Source organism: Montipora foliosa, chromosome 11, assembly GCF_036669935.1.
Source record: "Montipora foliosa isolate CH-2021 chromosome 11, ASM3666993v2, whole genome shotgun sequence".
NCBI lineage: Eukaryota > Metazoa > Cnidaria > Anthozoa > Scleractinia > Acroporidae > Montipora > Montipora foliosa.
The window spans coordinates 20,713,945-20,734,146 of NC_090879.1; the positions used below are offsets into that span (position 1 = coordinate 20,713,945).

General features: G+C 39.6%; 2 protein-coding genes across 3 annotated transcripts in view; one reads left to right on the forward strand and one right to left on the reverse strand.

Moving 5' to 3' along the window:
- Positions 1-966: 966 nt before the first annotated feature.
- Positions 967-13,883, forward strand: LOC137974644 (lethal(3)malignant brain tumor-like protein 4). Its single transcript, XM_068821563.1, has 16 exons — positions 967-1,036; positions 2,331-2,519; positions 3,018-3,145; positions 5,100-5,238; positions 5,596-5,684; positions 5,792-6,044; positions 6,943-7,025; positions 7,572-7,803; positions 7,915-7,997; positions 8,702-8,927; positions 9,565-9,801; positions 9,888-9,984; positions 10,274-10,456; positions 10,700-10,746; positions 11,160-11,386; positions 12,243-13,883. The coding sequence occupies exons 1-16, from the start codon at positions 982-984 to the stop codon at positions 12,351-12,353; spliced, it is 2,379 nt and encodes a 792-aa protein (XP_068677664.1). The 5' UTR covers positions 967-981; the 3' UTR covers positions 12,354-13,883.
- Positions 13,884-14,024: 141 nt separating this feature from the next.
- The window catches only part of LOC137974643 (ubiquitin-protein ligase E3B-like), a 26,117-nt gene continuing 19,939 nt past the window's right edge, over positions 14,025-20,202 (reverse strand). For both annotated transcript variants that reach the window (XM_068821560.1, XM_068821561.1), the window contains 9 exons: positions 19,830-19,928; positions 19,211-19,324; positions 18,906-19,043; positions 17,980-18,045; positions 17,821-17,879; positions 17,130-17,312; positions 16,424-16,535; positions 16,120-16,212; positions 14,025-15,990 (listed from right to left, as the gene is read on the reverse strand). In XM_068821560.1, coding sequence (XP_068677661.1) covers positions 15,796-15,990; positions 16,120-16,212; positions 16,424-16,535; positions 17,130-17,312; positions 17,821-17,879; positions 17,980-18,045; positions 18,906-19,043; positions 19,211-19,324; positions 19,830-19,928 — 1,059 coding nt within the window. In that variant the 3' untranslated portion in view covers positions 14,025-15,795. The remainder of the gene's footprint in view (positions 15,991-16,119; positions 16,213-16,423; positions 16,536-17,129; positions 17,313-17,820; positions 17,880-17,979; positions 18,046-18,905; positions 19,044-19,210; positions 19,325-19,829; positions 19,929-20,202) is intronic.

The following is a 20,202-nucleotide window of genomic DNA, read 5'->3' on the forward strand; positions in this document are numbered from 1 at the left end:
AGGGAGTCATGCTTGTAGTATCTCAGGGAAATCTGTTGCCCTGGGCCCTTTGTTAGAACAGTAGCTAGGAATTAAAGCCATCATGATCAGGAGAGCTTGCATAGTTGCTCTGAAAGGAGATTAAGCTTAAATTTTTTTCTGATCCTAACCTTCACTTTAGTCTCAATGGTTCACTTCATTTTTGAACCAGCCCCTTGTATTTCACTGTTCATCCATCAAGTAAAATGTCGTAAGAGTCAAATGGTGACTCTCAAGAGACTTTCTGTTAATTTCCGTACAGAAATATTTTTGAAATAAGTGCCGCCCTCAAATAAGTGCTGCATTTGAGGCGTGAAAAATTAAATAAGTACCACAGTGCTTATTCAAGTAAATACGGGATTTTTCAAAATGCTACTGAACAACATTTTCCATTTGTTTGGGTTGCTTTGAGTTAGGTAGTGTGATTTTCTTTGTAATGACAGTATCAGTTTGTCACTTGTGATTGTTGTAAAGAAAATGCACTACTCTGTCTGAATTATTTAGTTAACCAGATGTGAACAGACTTAATAATAATTATTGTTAAGACCTTTTTTGAACAGATCTACCGGTACTTCTCAAAGTTTAACCTGTTTCCTCCCTAGACTAATGTCTGCCTTCTTGCCCTCCTCTCTGTTAAGTTATTACTGTAATAGACTTCCAGCTAAAAATGTTAATTTTTTATTTCTCAAGCTTTTGGTGAAAATGCTCTTAATCCCAGTAATAGAGAAACTCAGTCTGTGGCTGTAAATCATACTGACTACAACCCTAACAGTGATGCAATATCAAGTGATAAGACCAGTGTCACAAAGCCAAGTGAAGCTGTCGTCTCTGCAGGGGGCAATACAGATGCAATTGTTACAGCAAATCAAGGCAACAATAATATTGAAGACAAGAATGTTGCTGTAGATTCAAAAGAAATAACAGGTGTGAAGATAAAGAAGGAGAAGAAACTTGCATTTGAAGATGATGACCCATTTTCAGCTTTTGGATTGGAAGGATGGCATTGCCACTCTGCCAGGTGATGAAAATGACTTTTGTTAATATTGATTACGTGACAAAATACTTATTAGGATGCTACAAATCCATTCTAGTATTGATTTTTAACGAAAACAAGAACCAGTCATGGAACAAAGTTGGGAAACAACAAACTGAATGGGAAGTTAAACCCAAGCCACCTTGGGTTGTCTGTGCTGTCACCACATTGGTGAATCTTTTTCCCTATATTATGCTACGGTTGTCCATTGTCAATAACGCATTGAACTGCATTGGACGATTTTCCCATACAAAATTGTCCCATCCATCAAGCTTTGTCTTTGTATTTCAATTTCAAGAGAATATGAAAATTTATAGAAATTTAAAAACCAGAACTGAAATGCAAGAAGTTTGGACCATTTGTACCTGCTATTGTCCTTTTAATCACTAGTTATAGGATCTTTTGGTCCAATTAGGAGCTGATAAACTTTTTAAATTAGCCAGCATTTTTTTTTACATGTTTTTCACATATTAAGATTTTTTTAACATTTTCAAAATTTTAAAACTGAAAGACTTTGCCTATTTTTACAATCAGCCATTCATGTTAGGTAATCAGTGTCTTTATATAATGGTTTTGTTGTCAAGTGAGTAACTGAGTGTTATTTTATTGAAAATGTAAGTTTAAATATATGAACAATCTGATTAGGATTATAAATGTCATTGTTGGAGAAGATTCACCTTAATCAGATTGGATTGTTCAATTTTAGAAAAGCATTATCCAGGTGGGAAAGGGTAGTGTCAGATTCAGTAAATTGAGGCCAATCTTTTCTTACTTTTACACTACTAATAAGATTATCGAGATTGTAATTTACATTTTTTAATTATTGCAAAAAAGAAAAAAGAAAAAAAAAAAGAAAACGTAATACAAACTCCATGTGCCTTATTGATGTTATAGTTAAATTAGTAAGGAAGGGTTTGGTCTCAATTATATCTGGGACAGAGAATATTGGGAAGTTGAATTGTCTTTAATCATTTCACTTGATAATGACTTTGTGAAACTTGAAAGACACTCTGAATTAAAGAACTTAATAATAATAATTTAACATATGCAATACATGAATTTAAGAGATGTGTAAGCATGCAACCTTTAATTTCCAATTTTTTTGTTATGGAATAATATGTGAAATTTATTATTGTTAGACAAAGACGGTAAATACTTAAACTTAGATTTTGTGGATTTGCCAGAAGGAAGAAGACTTAATCAGATTAGACATATCTTATTTTCATTAAATTTATTGTGTTTGTTAAACTTTATTTGAGCTTATCTTGTTGACTTGTAGGGAGCAATTTGAAATTTAAACTGACAGAATTTGGCACGCTAGAGATAATCAGCACAGTGGAAACAGAGAAGGGTGAAATAACTTGGAGCACCCCCACTGAACATGGTCGCAAGTCCACAAGTGAGGAAATAAACAGCGCTGCAAAGGAGGAGACAGGCTCTGCTGTTGCCAAGATAAAGAAGGATGAAGGTAGAATCAACTTGAACCTGTATTTGTTCATGGTGGTATTGTAAAGCTCATAATTCGGGTGGAGGGGGGTTCTGGAAAGAAACAATTAAATAACACATAGAAAACTAGAAACGATAAATTTACGTAGTGATCAATGGGGGGAATTTGAATCCATATAGAATTTGCATTGAAAATTTGTTATAGAAACAAAAAGCTTTAGGGTTTGTTGAAAGAGTACACAAAATATCATCATTTCGGTGACTTTAAGGCTCTTTAATTTGCCAATTTGCTCGCTTGTGATAATGGGCAAACCTTTGCGGTACACATAGTAAGTGATTCTGAAACGTTCTGTGTATGACTGTTTTCAATAGCTTCCCCTAAAAAAGTTAAGCTGGAAAATGGTGCCCCGGACACAAGCGGGCGTGTTATGCTGCGAAGTGTGTGGAAAGTACGGGCTGCGGCAAGATTTTTCAGCCTCAGGGAGATTCTGTGGACTGTCCTGTGTTGGTGTTTATACAGGCAGGAGAAACAAAGGAAGAGAGTTTGTACGGAAAGTCAAAACTGCTGATGGCAAGATTGTGAAAAAGAAAAAGAAGGGGAAAGGAAAGAAAATTGGAATGGCAGTGAAAACAGTTGGGTTGGCTGGTGTAAGTATCATGTTTCTAGCAAGAGATTAACTAAATAATTCGGGCCCCTGCTTGTCTTTAATACAAGATGTCTTTGCTATCATCTCATTTCTTGAAATTTAAGATATAAGAGATAATTTATTAACTGGCTCAGCCATCAGTAACTTTCTCTTGCTCAGTTAAATTAAAAAAAACCGTTTCCTGGCAGCTTTAAGTACAAATTTTGGTCGATCTTAAGCAGTGGTTAAACCCATACACATCCCAGCTCTTAAAAATCACCAACGAAATACGCACGAGTAAGGGTATAAGCGGAATTACGTGCGCTTGTGTGGGCGCTGCGAGAAGAAAGACGAAAGCGCAAGTTCCCACCGTCCCGATTTTGCCATTTTACATCAAGTAACAATCGGAGTCCAATCAACAATTTGCTTAACCACTGCACGGGGAAAAACGGGTTTCCTTATTTTATATTTGCGGGTCGCGATGTGTGTGACCGGTAGAAACGAACAATACGATAAACAAAAATTAGAGTAGGGTGTCCTTGGTCCGCGAGATCCTTGGTCCGCGACCTTTCCGAACATGATGTTATATTTCCTCGTTAACTAAAATACCACCAAAAAGAAATGTATGCGATGATTTCTTGATTATTCTTCTTTCGCATGACGAAATTTCGGCTTTCCTGCTATCGGTGATTGTGCGGAATTCAAGTTTGTTGACAGGTGTGTGAATTTGTCTTGAAGTCTCTACTTTTGTGGCTCCGTAACTTACACGGTGATGTTGACTTGAGTTGTGTAAAGGCAACGGGAACACGTGTCCTTTTGCAGAACGGATTTACAGATAAGTTACTTCTGCGGTTGGGAACGAATTTGCTGCAGAGTTTTTAAACTTTTGTTTTATCGCCTCTTGAAAAATATCAACAATTTTCGGATAGGGGTCCTTGATCCGCGACCTTAACTACTTATGATCCCAAAGAGCATAAATCTCGCAAAGGAGATAAAGAAAACCTTCGATAAATGGAAAAGGTCTTTGCTTTACCTGAATATTTTCAAAATCTTCTTTATACAAGTTTATGAACGGGTTACCATCTTTAGTATGTCTAGAATACCTCAGTATACGGTCTCATAATGAAATGGAGCGTGGGTTGGGAGACGGTCAATTGAAAATAAAAGCAGATTCTATACTCACAACAACATCCAATACGACTGTAGCTGAGATATATCAAGGGTAATAAAGAAGAAATAAATTTTCATCATGTTCGTACAGAAATTATCGGGATTAACAATTTTTTTTTTTTGGGCTGCTTACATGATTCGTGGACCAAAGACCAAAATCGCGGACGAAGGGCTCGCGATTACGTTCACTTTTTTTCGAATTACAAGAGAAATATTTGAGTTTGGAACTTGCCAATTTAATATTATCGCAAGAAACGAAAAAGCTATCTTCACTGAAAATTTCAGTTCGTGGCGTTTTGATTCAGGTAAAATAGTCAAGATTATCCTTTTTCTCGAGGACCACGGTCACCGTACTGTAGCTGTGAATTGCGCATAGAGCGGGAAAATTGACTGACTGGCTTTGGCTTTGTTTCTTATTGCTTAAAATAGTGTGAGATTTATTCTCCAGACACTTAAAAGCTCTCAAGCGAAAAGTATCCACAACGCCATCTTTTGTGGTGTGGAATAGTTATGGCGTCTTGCTATAATTATAAATGTGTTGTGATTCAAATACATGCACCCCTTACAACTGATCAACGATGGACCCTAACCCTAAAAACAATAGAGCTTGCGTCCTAAAGCGATCCAGTGAAATTAGAGGTTGTAAAGAGTTGCGTCCTATCTTCCTTCACAGCCGTTTTTAGGCTCGTCTTTTCCCTAGCACCCCCTTGGTCTGAACTTGATGGTAACTGCGGGTTCTTTTTCCAGTCGTTTTCTCAGTTACATTGCAAATTCTCAAATCTGGAATTCGTGTCCTTTTTTGGTAGGCACCTATGCCGGCACCAGTGCAGGATGCACCTTTAATGGGCAAGTTTAAACTCAAAGGAAAAGGAGAAAAATACAAAGTTAAGGCAGCCAAACAGCTAATCGCCATAGAACCATCTGATCTGATGAGCGGCGAAGAAGGTAATTAAGTTTGTTTCTTTCCACGCTGCATTTCCTACACTGCCACGCACACGCTTAGTGTAATGCTCTCATATCATATCATATATCTTTATTTGCCCGCGGATTTTTAGAGTAGCTTGGTGTAGCTAATATCTCCTAGCATTTACCCTCCCAACCATGATACACCACAGAAGACTGACCACAGCACCGGGAACTACATGTCCTACATGCTCTTGTCACTGACATTTGCTTGTCGTAAATGGATCGATGTTTATGCTTAACTCTTCCAAAGGAATGTACAATGAGCATCATTCCAAATCGGTACTTGTTTATAAGCCTTCTAATTATAATGATAAAGCTAATATTTGTTGTTTTCAGTTCCCTATGACTCTACGAAACCATTTGTTTGGTCAGAATACCTTACAGCTTGTGGCGCTAAAGCAGTTCCTAATGTTGTGTTCAAACAGGTGTGTAAATCACAATCAAACATATCGGTGTTACGTTAACAACTGAGACACAATTGTAAATAACATGAAAAAGATGGGTCTGGCACATTTTTCTTTCTTTTTAATAGGAGAACCCATGTTTGGATGTATTTCCAAAGCCAAATCACGCATTTAAAAAGGATTACAAACTGGAATGTGTTGATCCCAAGCATCCATCCTACATCTGTGTGTGTACAATTGTTAAGGTGAAAGGAGCGCGGCTTAGGATGCACTTTGATGGTTGGTCTGAAAGTTATGATTTCTGGACAAACTGGGATTCGCCCTTTATCTTTCCCATGGGCTGGTGTGACAAGAATGGACAGGTGTTACATCCACCGAGAAGTAAGTTTTTTTTAAGTGACATTAAACTTTACGTTAACGGAAACGTTGGCCTAAAATTTGCTGCTTGTCCAAGTTCAATGAAACCTATTTTATTTCAGGTAAGTTTCTTGCCTGGTGGACAAGTATTAAAACGTGTATAAAAGAAAGAAGTAAGCGACAAGGGAACTTTCATGGTTTTATGACAAGCGGCTGCCTACACGGTTGGTCGTTAGCATGGATCCACGCCCAATTCTCTTTACTGTTAAAAACTATCTGACGAAAATAACATTGCAAGTTAACGTTAGAAAGAGCGGATCTTTCGGCCTTGAATGAAAGAAACTTCAAATATCTCGATAGAACACTGTTCTTAGTTTAGACGGAGATTTAATCGTAGGTTGGACTCCTGGAAAGGAGCAATGACTCGGATTTTTCCGTGTATCCGCTCCAACTCATCTCTTCGAGAAACTGAGGCTTTTATACGGACATACTGAAACTGATGTCAGTTAAAGGGAAACTAACGGGAATTTCAAGATGTGGATAAAACAGAAAAGAACAAGAGCCAAACAAGGATCATTCTCATAGAAACAAATTCATGTAAACCTCTGTTCAAAGATTCGGAATCACTCTGATGTGAAATCATTTCAAGGAATCCGCAGTTCAGATATATCATATCTCATATATTTTCTCAAAAGGCAAACTGACAGTCAAACTTGAAATCAAAAGTACGAGAAAATCCGAACAGTGTAAACGAAGACCTCGAGGAGAAAAAATTGTAACTCTTCTATCCTGCAGTTACAGAGGTGGAAGTGGAAGTGGAAACAGAGATTACGTATTAATGAAGAATAATTCGGTGCATGGCTGCAGTATTTTGTGTACGAGCTTATCGCGGATTCACTAGCAACTATTTTCTGTTTAACAGGTTTCAACAAACAGGAGTTCAACTGGGAAAAGTACTTGAAGAAAAGTGGGGCAAAGGCTGCTCCAGAACATCTCTTTAAACCGGTAACAACATGTCAACTCACTGTTTGTTAATTCGGTCTCTTTTGTTGCCATTTTCCGGAACTTGTGCTTCAATTCTATTCACGCTTGATAAACGGAAACGGCAAAGCCGGGTGATACGCATGCAGGTGTTGCATTTGAACCGCCCCACTCCGGATCACTTTCCGCAGTTGTTGTGCGTGTAATGCCCCTGGGCAACACTGACCCCGGTCAGCTGGATTTGTAAATAAACATCTGGCCGTTTGCCTCATTCTTAAATCAGCTGTGTTCTTTGTATCATTTGTTAGATTTAGTTGATCCTAAAAAAACTTTCCAAGGGGTGTACCTAGTCAATTTAGTATTTATTTGGTATGTATTATAATTCGTGGAGTAAGAACATCGCAAGCCCATGGCGTGCGGAAGAAACAGACAAACTTTCTTTTTCTTTTTCCTTTGTCTTTTAAATTGAATAGGCCTCCAGTTTGTACATCCTGGGAATTGAAGCTGAAGCGAAAAGAAAAGAAAATGCAATCTTCCAATTTCCTTTTGTAATCCTTATTTCTTTCTTAGATTCAGCCTACGGTACACGGCTTTAAAGTTGGCATGAAGCTTGAAGCAGTGGATCGTAAAAACCCGGATCTTATCTGTGTTGCTACGGTAACGAATGTAATCGGCAACCATTTCCTTGTTCACTTTGATGAGTGGGATGACTCGTACGACTACTGGTGCCAGGATGATTGTCCATACATCCACCCAGTGGGTTGGTGTGCGGAAAATGGAAAGAAATTGAACCCGCCAAATGGTGAGCACCACACCCCTAGCTCTCTTTGTGTACCTATATTTCCTTTTTCAATTGTTATTTTTTTTCTTGTATCCCATTTTAAAATTTCTGTCTTATTTTTTCACATAAAAGATGACGAGGTGTACACATTTCAATGGGAGCAGTATCTGCGGGACACCGGCACAGTGGCTGCACCGCCTGACTTGTTCAAGAAGGTAAAGACCCTATGACAGTGGCTAAGTCAGTACATCTTCGGGCAAAAAAGAAAATGTCGGCCAGAGAGAGTGAAGAGAAAAGAACGACTTTTCAAGGAATATCGGTATAGTTTTCGGCAAATTTGTAATTAATTTTCACCATCGTTCAATTGTTTCATTTAATTTCCATTCTAATGGTCGCGATTTTTTCGATCCTATTCTTAGTTAATCAGAGTTATAATCAACACCAGCTGAGACTTGTTTGCACTCGTTTTCGCGTACTTCAGCCAGAGTCAACCGTACTTCGCAAGAGCTGAACTATGAATGTCGAACTCACGCACCCAAACCTATATATATTGAGGCGACAACAAAATAAGGGGAAAGAGTTAGCTCAACTTTTTCGTTATTCGTTTGGTCCGGCTTATATGAAGACCGGCTATTCACCCCGAAGATATGTTAAGCTTTTAAGAAAGCCTCTGCGGACACGCACGAAGAGGATTAAGTAGAGTGTTGGTTCAAACGCCGTACTTCACATTGACGTGGCGGGCGGGGTGTGAGTCCCAGCATCGGTTGAATTAATCTGCCTTGCGTCCTGATTGGCTCTTTTTTTGGTTTTCTACGTCTGTACTGGTTGCCATAAAGTGCTCGTTTAAAAACTGCTACATGGTAGTTGATCAGCGTATGGTCATTATATGCTTTTGATGACTGTTTGTTTGTTTGTAAAGCGGCCCAAGCCAAGTTTCAAGGCTGGAGAACGATTAGAAGCTGTTGACAAAAGAAACCCTTCCCTAGTGCGTGCTGCGCGTGTAGCATCCTTGGAGGAATACAGAGTTAAGATACATTTTGATGGATGGGATGATATCTATGACGACTGGTTTGATGCTGACTCCAGTGATTTACATCCTGTGGGGTGGTGTGAGAAAACAGGACATCCCTTGGAGACCCCGCTTAGTAAGTGGTTGTCATTGCTTGAAGTGCTACCATGACCAAAACATCAAGTTGTAGCTTTCTTTGGATTTCAAAGCTATATTAACCAAACACTAAGTGACCCAAGTTTTAAGCCTAACCCTAACCCTAACCCTATTATATATTTAGGTTCAGAGTCAGAGTCAGATTCTTTAAGCTAGTGAGCCTTTGACGTCACTTTTCCCTAGATCCAACCCTCTGAGGCCCAGTCGGTCAGTTTTAAACGTGAGTAATGGTGGACCGTTAAATCCAAAACGTTCACTCAAAGTTAACAGCCTTAGGATAAAAATCAAACCTCAAAATTCTGCCAGTCAAGTGTTAAGCAATCACACTTTCAAAATCCGAAGGAAAAAGGGAAGTGAGTTATTCCTCGTCGTGGCACTTTAGAGAGTTCCAAAAGAATATAAAAGGGGCCACTGCAACGAATAGTGATTTTTAATTAGTTTAGCCTGCCGAAATATTATACAAAACAATTCAAAGTTACTCTACGATCTATCACCATTTTTGTTACGCCGATCAGATCACTAGTTTGATCCAACAATCGTGTTTTTATTTCAACCCTAATAGATTAAAGTGCTTGTGCTCTGTTAAATTTTGTTCATTTTTTCGTTTTTTTTTTCAGCTACACGCGAGAAGATGTCGAGCGCGGCGTGTCCAACTCCTGGTTGTAAGGGTATTGGTCATGTGAAGGGTGCTAAATATTCTACACATCATAGCACATTTGGCTGTCCGTACTCACTGCAAAATCTAAACAAGGACTCTTGCCTTGTGGACCGACTCTCCAACAACTCCATGACTGAGGAATCGGACTGGTCCTACGCTTCTAAACAAAAAGCAACTGGTGTCAAAGAAGTCAAACGTAAGACGAAATAGTGCCTGTCTTGCAGGTTTCTGTTTGCGTTTGTTTGTTGTGTGACTTGAATGTTTTTTTCTATCTCTGTTTAGCTGAAATCCCGCCCAGTCCAACAGTGGAGGGCGTGTGTCCTACGCCAGGGTGCGATGGTTTGGGTCACGTAACGGGGCACTGGAAAACTCATTACACGTAAGTTGAACAGATACCACGCCTCTGTTTGCAACCCTTATTCTATTAGATCGCGGTAGGACGCAGGTCTGTTTTGCTGAGGGTCAGGCTCCATTGTTTCAGTTGGATATGTTTCATGTACGTTGTTTTAGTTTCCATATCTACGTCGTGTGAAAAAAAGGAAACTTGTACTGTTCAGTGATCACATTTGTGTACATTGTAGGATGTCTTGTTTTTTACCAGTTTGTGAACTGCGCCATAATTTTAAGCGTCCTTGTCGGTAACTAAACGGCCTTTGTCGTTTTTATAGTTTATCAGGTTGTCCAAATAACGAAGCAAACCAAGCAAAGATTTATTCAAAACACCCGTCCAAGTCGCCATTGACTAAGAAGACCCCACACCTCTCACCCTCGTCTACCAGCCCTCCCTCGGCCAGTGGAGCGCTTAAGAGTCCTGTTGGTAGTAGTATCATATCCACGAGGAGCTCATCCAGGTATGGCACTTAATACATTAGTCTAAATCTTGTCGACCTAAACAGTGTCTGTGCGCAGCACTAAAGGTTGCGCTGGGTTGAAGGTGCTACCTTCAGATAATGGAAACAAAACAAGAAAACGATAATGCCTCTGTTCTTAGTTTTGTTGAAAGAATTTTTCACTTGGACAACAATTCAAATATATTATCATGTTAGAATGCATTGCTTCGAATTCTCAGTAATGAACGTTTGTCTTTACTTTAGGAAAGGGTTTTTTAAGGAGGAAAAGCATCCTGGAGGTTCAAACAAATGTAAGTGATTCTTTAGTGATTCAATCTGCAGCAGTTGGTTAGATACCAGTGGAATTTAGCTCCAAGCTTACACGGACGGACCGTTTTTCACGGTCGAAGTGTAACAGGTCATGGTAACGGATAACCAGTGTCCCTTCCTCCGAGGAAAAAGCTTAACAAATAGTCTGCAACACGATTCCATTGTTTAGCAATTACTGTCTTATCTTTTAAGTATTTTCTGCACATATTGCTGAGCTGCCGAGCAGTTCTGACTGATCTCCATAACCATGCCATAAGTTCTCACATGATCCTTTCAATTTATTTATACCCATTGCGGAAAGACAACCGATTAAGACACGTTTAATGTTTTCCAAGTCTCCATGTTTGTTTGTCGTCATAATTTTTACACTGTAATTTGTTGTTGCATTTTACAGACGCTGACAAGGCAATTCAACACGCTACTCCTTTCTCTTTCCCTTGGCCTCTGGGAAGTCAATTTTCAATGATGGGTCTCAGTGAACTCAAAGCCGCAATCAATTCAGAAAATGACGGTGTCGCTTCCAGTGAAAGGCAGCGCATTATGAAATGGACTGTTGATGACGTCATGAGTCACGTGCGAAGTTTAGGCTGCGTGGACCAAGCCAAGGTGTTTGGGGAACAGGTAAGCCACACCGTCATTGGTTGATGTAATACTGAGTGGACAAGCGAAGCTCTATACCTCGAATGGTTAAGATGTTAACACAATCAAAGGTTTGGTGGAGCGGTAGGTTTCGGTAACAAATCGTGCCGATGACGGAGCTTGCTACTTGGTGAAATGTCTGTGGTTTCGCTTGTTGGGTATCCTGTGCTACCCTGGATGTTTTTGTTCGTTGCAAGCGTCATGTCTATACAATTTTTAATTAATGTATTCACGTGTAGTTTTGTTTCTTGACTTGTAAATTTACAAGTCAAGAAACAAAACTACACGTGTTGTACTTCGATGTGATCCGTGTCTTATCAACAGGTTATTGATTGCCATATCAAGAACTGTCAGCAATTTTAATGACTAGTTTCGCGTGTAATTATCGTTTGGCATATTTCTAGTGCTATTCCGTCAGGAACTAGCGTTACTTTTTTTAAACAAAGTGGCTGTTAGTACGGGACCCGTAAACCGACCTATTCTTACGGGATGGGAAGTGTTCTTAGAATGATTATTACAGGTTAAAGAACACTCGGAAAGTCTTTCCTCGTCTTTAGTTCTTTCACATACAGCCGGTTCCGCCATCAAACAACGGCATTGATGCCTGTTTTATTTCACAAAATACCTCCTTCGTTTCGGTAGCGCTGAAAAACAGTATTGAAGTCTAAGCACCCATTTTAAAATGGTTCGCTTTCAACTGCACGGCTATGTCGTTCAAGGTTAGGGTTATGAATAGCAAAAATAGATCGGTGTACGGGTCCCGTACGAATAGCCACTGCCCTTTTTTAAATAAAAGAAGCGACTCTAGAGATTTGATTTACTGATTTTTATCTTTCAGCAAATCGATGGCGAAGCGTTTCTTCTATTGACACAGAATGACATTGTTAATATTCTCAAGATCAAGCTTGGACCAGCCCTCAAGATATTTAACACTATTCCAAAACACTAATGGACGTGAAACAAATGTTCTTCGTTCAATTTGCGAGATCTTCAAAATTGCTCCTTGACTCTCAAAGCGGATTTTAGTCAATTTTCGCCCGGTGATGGATCAAAACTTAACTAAACATCCGACTACGAGGGCTGCGGCTTAACCTTTATCAAAAGTTGTTTTTGCCACCCTCGCAAATTTTAAGCGAATGATATGAGAGGAAGAGTCGCAGCGTGTCTACACGATTCATTTGGTATTTAATACTCACTGGATTTTCGAGCTCATTCTCTCAAACGTTTGCTTACGTAATAAGCTGCACTTTGTACTGGAATGAATATTTCACACCAAGTAATGCCGGACAGTTAAGTCTCACACTTTACACTCCGGGTAGACGAATGTCTTTGCGAATTCACTTTCAACATTTGAGAAAAGAGAGATTTCATCTCAGTGGCACTGTTAAGGTCTGGGGAGATATTTTTTTGCTCTTTCCCAAAGAATAGCCTTGCTGGACGGAACCAGTTACAAAAATCTTTCCAGCATTAACTTAACATCAACATAGATCTTGTTCTAGCGATCGTTCGTAGCCCTTTCTCCACTAAAGAATTAACCTGATACTTGTAGTTAAAACATGGCCACACCTATCTTTGTATAAGAAATGAAGATGATGATAGGGGGGTAATTTGTGAGCGCAAACTAAACTAGGCTGTACTTTGCAATCGTTTTGTTGAATTAACTTACGTAACTGTCAACTCATCATTTAAAGTGGCGTTGTCAAGGTACTTTTACGGTAAGAAATATGGGAAAAACCGTAACCCTACGCACATGCGAAGTAAAAAATTAGGTCGTTTTCCGCAGTCAAACTTGAACCATTTTCATCCTCTCCAACCTTAGGTAGAGACGCAAAAAAAATAACAGTAGTGCAATAAAATGCTTCTTCGAAGCGACACTATAGCTTTTATTTTTGTCCTTCATTGATATCATCTGTTCTTGGTCTTGGAGAAACACTAAAAATCGTGCTAATGCTTCTTTAAATGTTTGGCATCCTTCGTTGCCGGCTGTGTTTCTCATGAAGCGTTCTAACAGGATTATCTAAAGAGGAAATCTTTTAGTTTTTGTCATCCAGTTGAGTTCACTGCATTTTGCTCGGTCGGTTCTATTATGCACTTGAAATTCCTTTTAGTTTGACTATGATTAAATACTGCATTTAAGCCAATAAGACATATAGAGCTGATTGAGGATAATGTGAATCAACCAGTAACCCGAAAACACTATAAAAAAGCATTAACAGTCGATAATGCAAAAAACAAATTTAAATTAATGCAATTTTTTTTAAAGAAGTCAGTGTAAGCAAGTTTTATTTGTATAAGATTGAATTATTGTGCCCCTGTATTAAGAATAATTTCCACAATTGCAGAATTCATGTAATATCTTGGGATAATTTGTACATATATTTTTATACAATTAAATTTTAAGAAAAGTAAAAGAAAGCAGTGAAGTCTTTGACCACTCAGTGATGTGTCAATAAAAACCTACAAAGTGCCAATAATGAAATGGTTCCTACGTTTTTATTTCAGGAACATGTATAAAAGGCTTGGCCGCGTTCTAAATCTCTTGACAGTGTCGCGTTGCTCGGTGTGGATCAAAAGCGTCCTCCAAACTCAATGGTCAATTTTAATTAGAGAGAGTTAAGAGAAGTGAAATAGAAGCTGGTTTACTCGTGTGGACTGAATAACCCACAATACCTCAGGAATGAAAAAAAAAAACTACAATTAGCCAATACCAAAAATACCATAATACTCTTTGTTTGTCCCTCCAAAGTTTTGCACAAGCATTGTTTCCAATTTCTCTTGGGACTATTATAAGAGAAAAACAATGCTTATGGAGGACAAGCAAAGAGTATTGTGGTAATTTCTATATTGGCTAATCGCAGTGGGAACAGACGTCACTAGCGAAAGTTTGCAAACGTTGTATAATTAAGTTGCAAGTGTTCCCGTCTTAGAGCGGTTTTGAAATGAGTGTCGTAAAACCAAAACCATAGTAATTACTTTAACCAATCAAAAAGGACGGAAACAATCCAGTAAGCCAATCAAAACTCGAAGTAATTGCACGTAGCCGACACAAAAGGCGGGAAAATATGCACTAGCGAGCCACAATTGGTTTTGGTTTCACTTCTGATTTGTTGAAAAAGTGGCGCGAAAACTTTGAACCAATCACTGAGTGAAGTAGATGTAAAACCAAAGTAAGTAGCTAATTACTTTCGACACTCAATTGAAAACTGCTCTATTTAACTGAACCACTGATTGCGTTAAATTCGGGCCAAACCTCGCTGTGACAGAATGCCATTTAAAACAAAACGCTGTAAGCAACCCAATCTGGGGACGTTCCTGGTTTTATTTTCCCTTTTTGGTAGCGTTTCGGGGTCATGAACGTTTGCCAGTTCTTACTACTCACGTTAAGTCAGAGTGCCTGTGCAAGTGGTAAGGTGCATGCAACCTCGTTGTCCAAATGGTCATGGGTTGAAACTCTCGCGTAGAACATGCCCCAGAAATACTCTTTTAACGCAAATGCTTTAGTTGCAAGAGGAAGTACACTTCACTTCTTACTTATTAAGCTGCCCAATAATGATAATCTATCTCGAAATTCTTCAGGTAAATTATTAATAAGTAATCATACATTTTGGAATAAATAAGCAATTGCATGTCAATTTTTTAAAAGACTAACAATTCTATATGTAAAGGACATCAAGTGAGGCCTAACGCTACTGTGCATATGATGGATGAAGAACCTTCGCTGATCTACAGCATCATTCAGAGATTTTGCTCTGTCCTTGGGTGATACATAAGAAGTTCCTGACGCTGTAGATCAGCGAAGGTTCTTCATCCATCAGCGTTAGGCCCCACTTGATGTCCTTTACATATATATATGTACACACGCTACTTAGGACAACACTCATTTACACTAACAATTCTGTTGGAACACGAGCATCAATGTCCCTGCGGCGGTTAACTCGGTTGACACTACCAATAGGCCATTTCCGAGTTGCTGTTTGTCTCGGTTTCGAAGTGAGTCTTGGCGCTCAACTATTGTAAGGGAAATGAGTTTGATTTGCATAAGAATACACAACTCATTTCCATTTGAATGGTTGTGCACCAGGACTCGCTTTGAAACTGAGGCAGTGCGACCAATCGCCCTTTTCGCGCGGCCCTGCCGCCTCCACAAGACAACCCTTTGTACATGCAAAGGTAAAGCACAGAGCAGCAAATCCTTAACTATCGGCCCTCAGCCTGAACAAACTTTGAGACTGAAAGATCACAATCCCAGGAAATCGAGTATTTTCAGTGTTACCCTTTTGACGTCTTTTTTTTTTTGCTTTCCCCACTTTTCGCATAGTTTAATGAGCAGGGCGCATGCTGCTTTCATTTTAACTGTTCAACTCTTTTCTATTTTGGACGTAATGTACGCCTCAAGAAAGTTCAAATCCAGCGTTAGCATTGACTGCATAGCGAAGTTTCTCTTTAAGTGTACTTTTCCTTCTGTAGTTTGGAAGTTTAAGCAAATTAAAACAAGTCGATGACGTAGGGAGTCTGCCCACAGGATCACGCCTCCTCCCGATGCTGAAAAACCCGCGAAACACACTACCAACCGTGTCACCATCATCCTGTGGCGGCAAAAATATGAACAAATAAGTAATAAGTGACACGTGCCACTAAACTTAATGTACAAGTGGGATGCCATCTCTTCCCCCCCCCCCCCCTCCCCTCTCCATTAAAAGCTTTTATCCTCCTACCTCATCGTCATTGCATTCAACGCAGCGAACTGAAAATGGCGGTTCAAGATGCGCGAATCCCAAAAGCGGAGGCTTTGAGCAACTTGTGACAAACTATGAAGAAAAAAAATGTGAGAAAAAAAGAATACGCTGGCATTGCAACAAAGCAAATTTTCTACCGCCACCTTTCTAACATAATGGAAGAAACCTATTCAGTATTGCGGGACTGTTATCAATCAAAAAGGAACGCCAAATGCTCCAACACGTTGGAAGCTGGTTCCGCGAGCTTTAAATTCTACTGCTAAAACGTTGTAAGAAAGAATACCTTTAAAAACCTGGACTTTTCTTCTTCAGTGAACTCTTTCTCCAGCACATCCCACAACCAGTTGACCACCCTGTGGCTGCTATGATAACCACCGTAATAACGTGTGTGGCGCCTGCCGGGGGATGAAAACGAGAGGAAAACTAAGAGCGCTTAAGGCATCATCCACTCATGCACATACTCAAGCAAGGTTGAAAGAAACTGTTTGGTCAAAAACAACCTGTTGCACTACTACTGAAACCAGCTGAGGGGCTTCAACCTTGTTCCTTTTTTATCATTGTTCCGTAGCTAGCAGAACGATTTTACTCACTTTTCCCGCTTTTATATTTCCCGGTCGAAGCAATGAAAGACAAAAAAGAACCAACTCCGTTGTCCCGAAAAATGAACGTTCTGTGTATCTCGAGCTATAAACCGGCGTATTCTGTTTGTTCCCTTTATTCATCTATCGAGAACATTGAGAATAAACGGAATGCTATACGGTACCTTCCTAAAACAGAAAAAATATTTTTCCCTGGACAACGGGGAAAAGGAACATTCTGAGTGATCTTAACAAGGAAGTACGATTTTTTAAAAATATTTCCGACTGTTCGACATGACATCCTCCATAATTAGCTGAACGGTTACGATAACATGTCTAAAGATAAAAATAATATCATTGCTGTTGAACTTGTTGAGTTCTCCTGAAAGAGTGCGCCTTTAAGAAACTTACCTAAGATCACTAAGGTCCAAAGTAGTGCTGTCACCCGAAATAAGCCTTTGAAGCTCAGGACCGGAAAACAACTGGAGCCAATCATTACGCACGACGGACTTAAATCCCCGTATGAAAGCTGCTGTTTGTTCCCGAATTTGAACGCACATGCGATAATGGGCCATTAAATGAACATAACTGATTCTGAGAGGAAAGTAATAAAAAAATATTAACTGGACACGAAAGTTGGAATTGTTCCAAGCAGAGCCGGAAGGTCTGAGAATAATGTACCCTGGGCGACAATACGACGCTACGCATATTAGCGATGGCTTGGATTTTCTTAGAGTAAGCCGCGCAACTGTGCCCGTTAACTTCATTGCTAAGGTCAGGTTTATCGAACCTCCAAGTTATGTATGTCATTCTGCAGCTGATCTGGATCACAGAGGAATCAGAAGCTCCGTGATCGTACGGAAGAGTTCAATAGTTTTGCTACCATCATTCAATATTCGAAGGACTCTACGAGATTTTGATCGCCAAAAACCTATGAATGAAAATTTGACGCATTTCTATGTGGATACGCACTGTAATTCTGCTAATTTCTACTAGAGTAGTTTGTTAAAAAAGAACACAAGCACCTCAAGCTCTCCAACCTAAACCAAACTACGGAGAAAACAGGGCTTGCTGGCCTGTAAGGAAAAGAAGGGCAACTCACTTGTTATCATTAGTGACCTGTATAGCGCTTCCTCCTGGCATGAGCTGATGTGTTACAACCTAACAATAACAAAAATACATTAAGAATTGCAAATCCAACTGTGTTTACACACACAAAAAAATGACAAAAATATATTGAGCCCTGTGGTAAATTCCGCACCTTGCCCAGAACGTCCTCATCGAAGGAGAAACTGAGTTCGAGATCTCTAATATCACCGTCGTAATGCTGCAAAGAAAGAACGAGAAAGGCGGTGATCACCAAGAGGTCTTTCTTGGCTTCGAACCTCCGCCGGACCAACCCTAGGGGTCTTAAAATAACTGAGGGGGGAGGGAGTGCTACCTTTGTAAAACAATCTACTTTCAAGTAGTCTTCTCGGACAATAAACCAAAGCCCTCGCCTCGATATCGCTTTTCAATTCTGTAAATGTCCGCGTTACCGTGACCCTAAAAGTAAAGTAACCATATTTAACTTCGATAACTCGTAACAGTAATTCAACTGACAAACCTAAGGTCGACGGTGCGCTCATTTTACTCCCCCCTCTCGATCAGTGCTCCGTTTTACGGGTATTTAAAGCTACTTAGCTACACGGAAAGGAAAGAAGTCGAAACAAGGATGCGAGATGCGGGAATCGAACTCAGGACCTCTTGCACCAAAGCCGCGCACTAACCGACTGTGCCATCCTTGCTCCTCTGTTAGTGTAAGGAGGAAAGTGCAAAAGGCACATATTTGGCCTTGGAGAGTTTGCAGGCCAACGCTCTTTCGCTGTGCATCAAGTCATCCTAAGAATTCCGAGTGAAATAACAGTACAGGGAACTATAACTCCTAGTCTCAAATTTGCCAGCAGCTGGCGCGTTCTTACACACTGCTTTCGAACGGTCCCCTTCAAGTGGTTGCGTGCGATATGAAAGGAACAACTGAGGCTGTTCAACTGACAAAACGAAATAAAAAGGAAGACTTGGTGTCAAGGGGTTCGGTTATTTGATTGGTGGTCTGATTTGCGCTATCAGCCCCTGCTTGACAGGGAGGGGAGGAATTTGTTCCATTTAAGAGTAACGCGGCTTCGAAAAATATAGGAAAACGCAAACCTTTATGAAACAAAGACTTTTGTAGAGAGACTGATCCAATGAAGGGAGTTCATCTATTGAACTGTAAAGACTGCTGTGCTGTCGACGAAGAACATGATTCAGGAAAAACGGTGCAAAAGGAACTTCCACTACTAAGCCCTAAAAAAAGAAAAGAAAAGCACGCACAGAAAAGACGGAACTCTAAAGGTTGCATCACTAGTAAATCGTGGCTTTGTTTAACAGCTGGAAAATAAACGTACCCATCACCCAACAAAGATCAAAATCTCTGATCGAGAACATGGTTAACTTTTCAATGAATAACAGACCTCGTAGAGTGCTTTTCCAAGCATTTTCCCCAGGAACTCGAACAATTTTAAATGGTTATTATGAATGAACGAAGTCGAGGAAGGAAATAGACGCTCCTCATCGCCGCTAGTCAACTGAAATTTAAAAAAAAAATGGCACGAGATGAACAAAATAGAATTTGTAAGCCATGCCACAACATTGCCCACGTAAATACTCGAGAGGAGACTTCACTGAAATAAAGATGCTGTTAAATTAATAGTTATTTTTGGACAGTTACCGTTCCGCGAAAATTACCAGTAATCAGCAAATCTAATACGGAGTGGGCGTATAGCCGAATAGGCCTTTTCCAGGTTCAAGTCTTCCTCCTCTTCAAAGCGAGTCTAAGAGCGAAGTTTTTGTTATGAAAATTATTTTTCATTCATACATAAAGTAGATTCGCTTAGAAGAGGAGGCAGACATGAACTCGTAACTTTAAGTCGCCTATTATTGGTCACGCACTATATCAAACTTTGTCACCCTTGCTTTTCATATAACATTTTTAGTTTAGGCGACAAAAATACATTTGATGTTACGCTTTGTGTTTGGTTTAAATCTTTAATAAAAATCACAAGATCTGCACTGTAAAACACATTAACTCACTTTGAACAAACCAAGGGAAGGGTCGAATCCTTTCTTGACGACCTCTTCAAGAAATTCTTTGAACACGCCGTCCTGATCTATGCCTGCTTCAGACAGACCCTATACAAACACAAATCAATTCAGGAAATGTAACACCCTTGAATGATTTGACAACCTTATAAAATAGTTTTAACCGAGGTGGCTCAAACAAGTTTGATCGAGTAAAAACACTAAGTGATTGTCCCACCGACTAACACACCTATTTCCAAAATGGCCGCCATTTGAATATTCTTTTGTTTTTATTCAAGTTAGCCCTTAATGCCTCGTTCTCGAGCCTAAAATTCAAAAGAATATTTTGCCTTGAACGAGGCATCAAGGTCTAATTTGAATCAAA

Bases quoted from the DNA above. Each gene is read 5' to 3' on its own strand.
- LOC137974644 (XM_068821563.1), top strand. From the start codon at position 982: ATGATGACCCATTTTCAGCTTTTGGATTGGAAGGATGGCATTGCCACT. The intron at 9,985-10,273 runs GTAAGTTGAACA...TCGTTTTTATAG, and splicing joins CACTGGAAAACTCATTACAC to TTTATCAGGTTGTCCAAATA. The intron at 10,457-10,699 runs GTATGGCACTTA...TCTTTACTTTAG, and splicing joins TCCACGAGGAGCTCATCCAG to GAAAGGGTTTTTTAAGGAGG.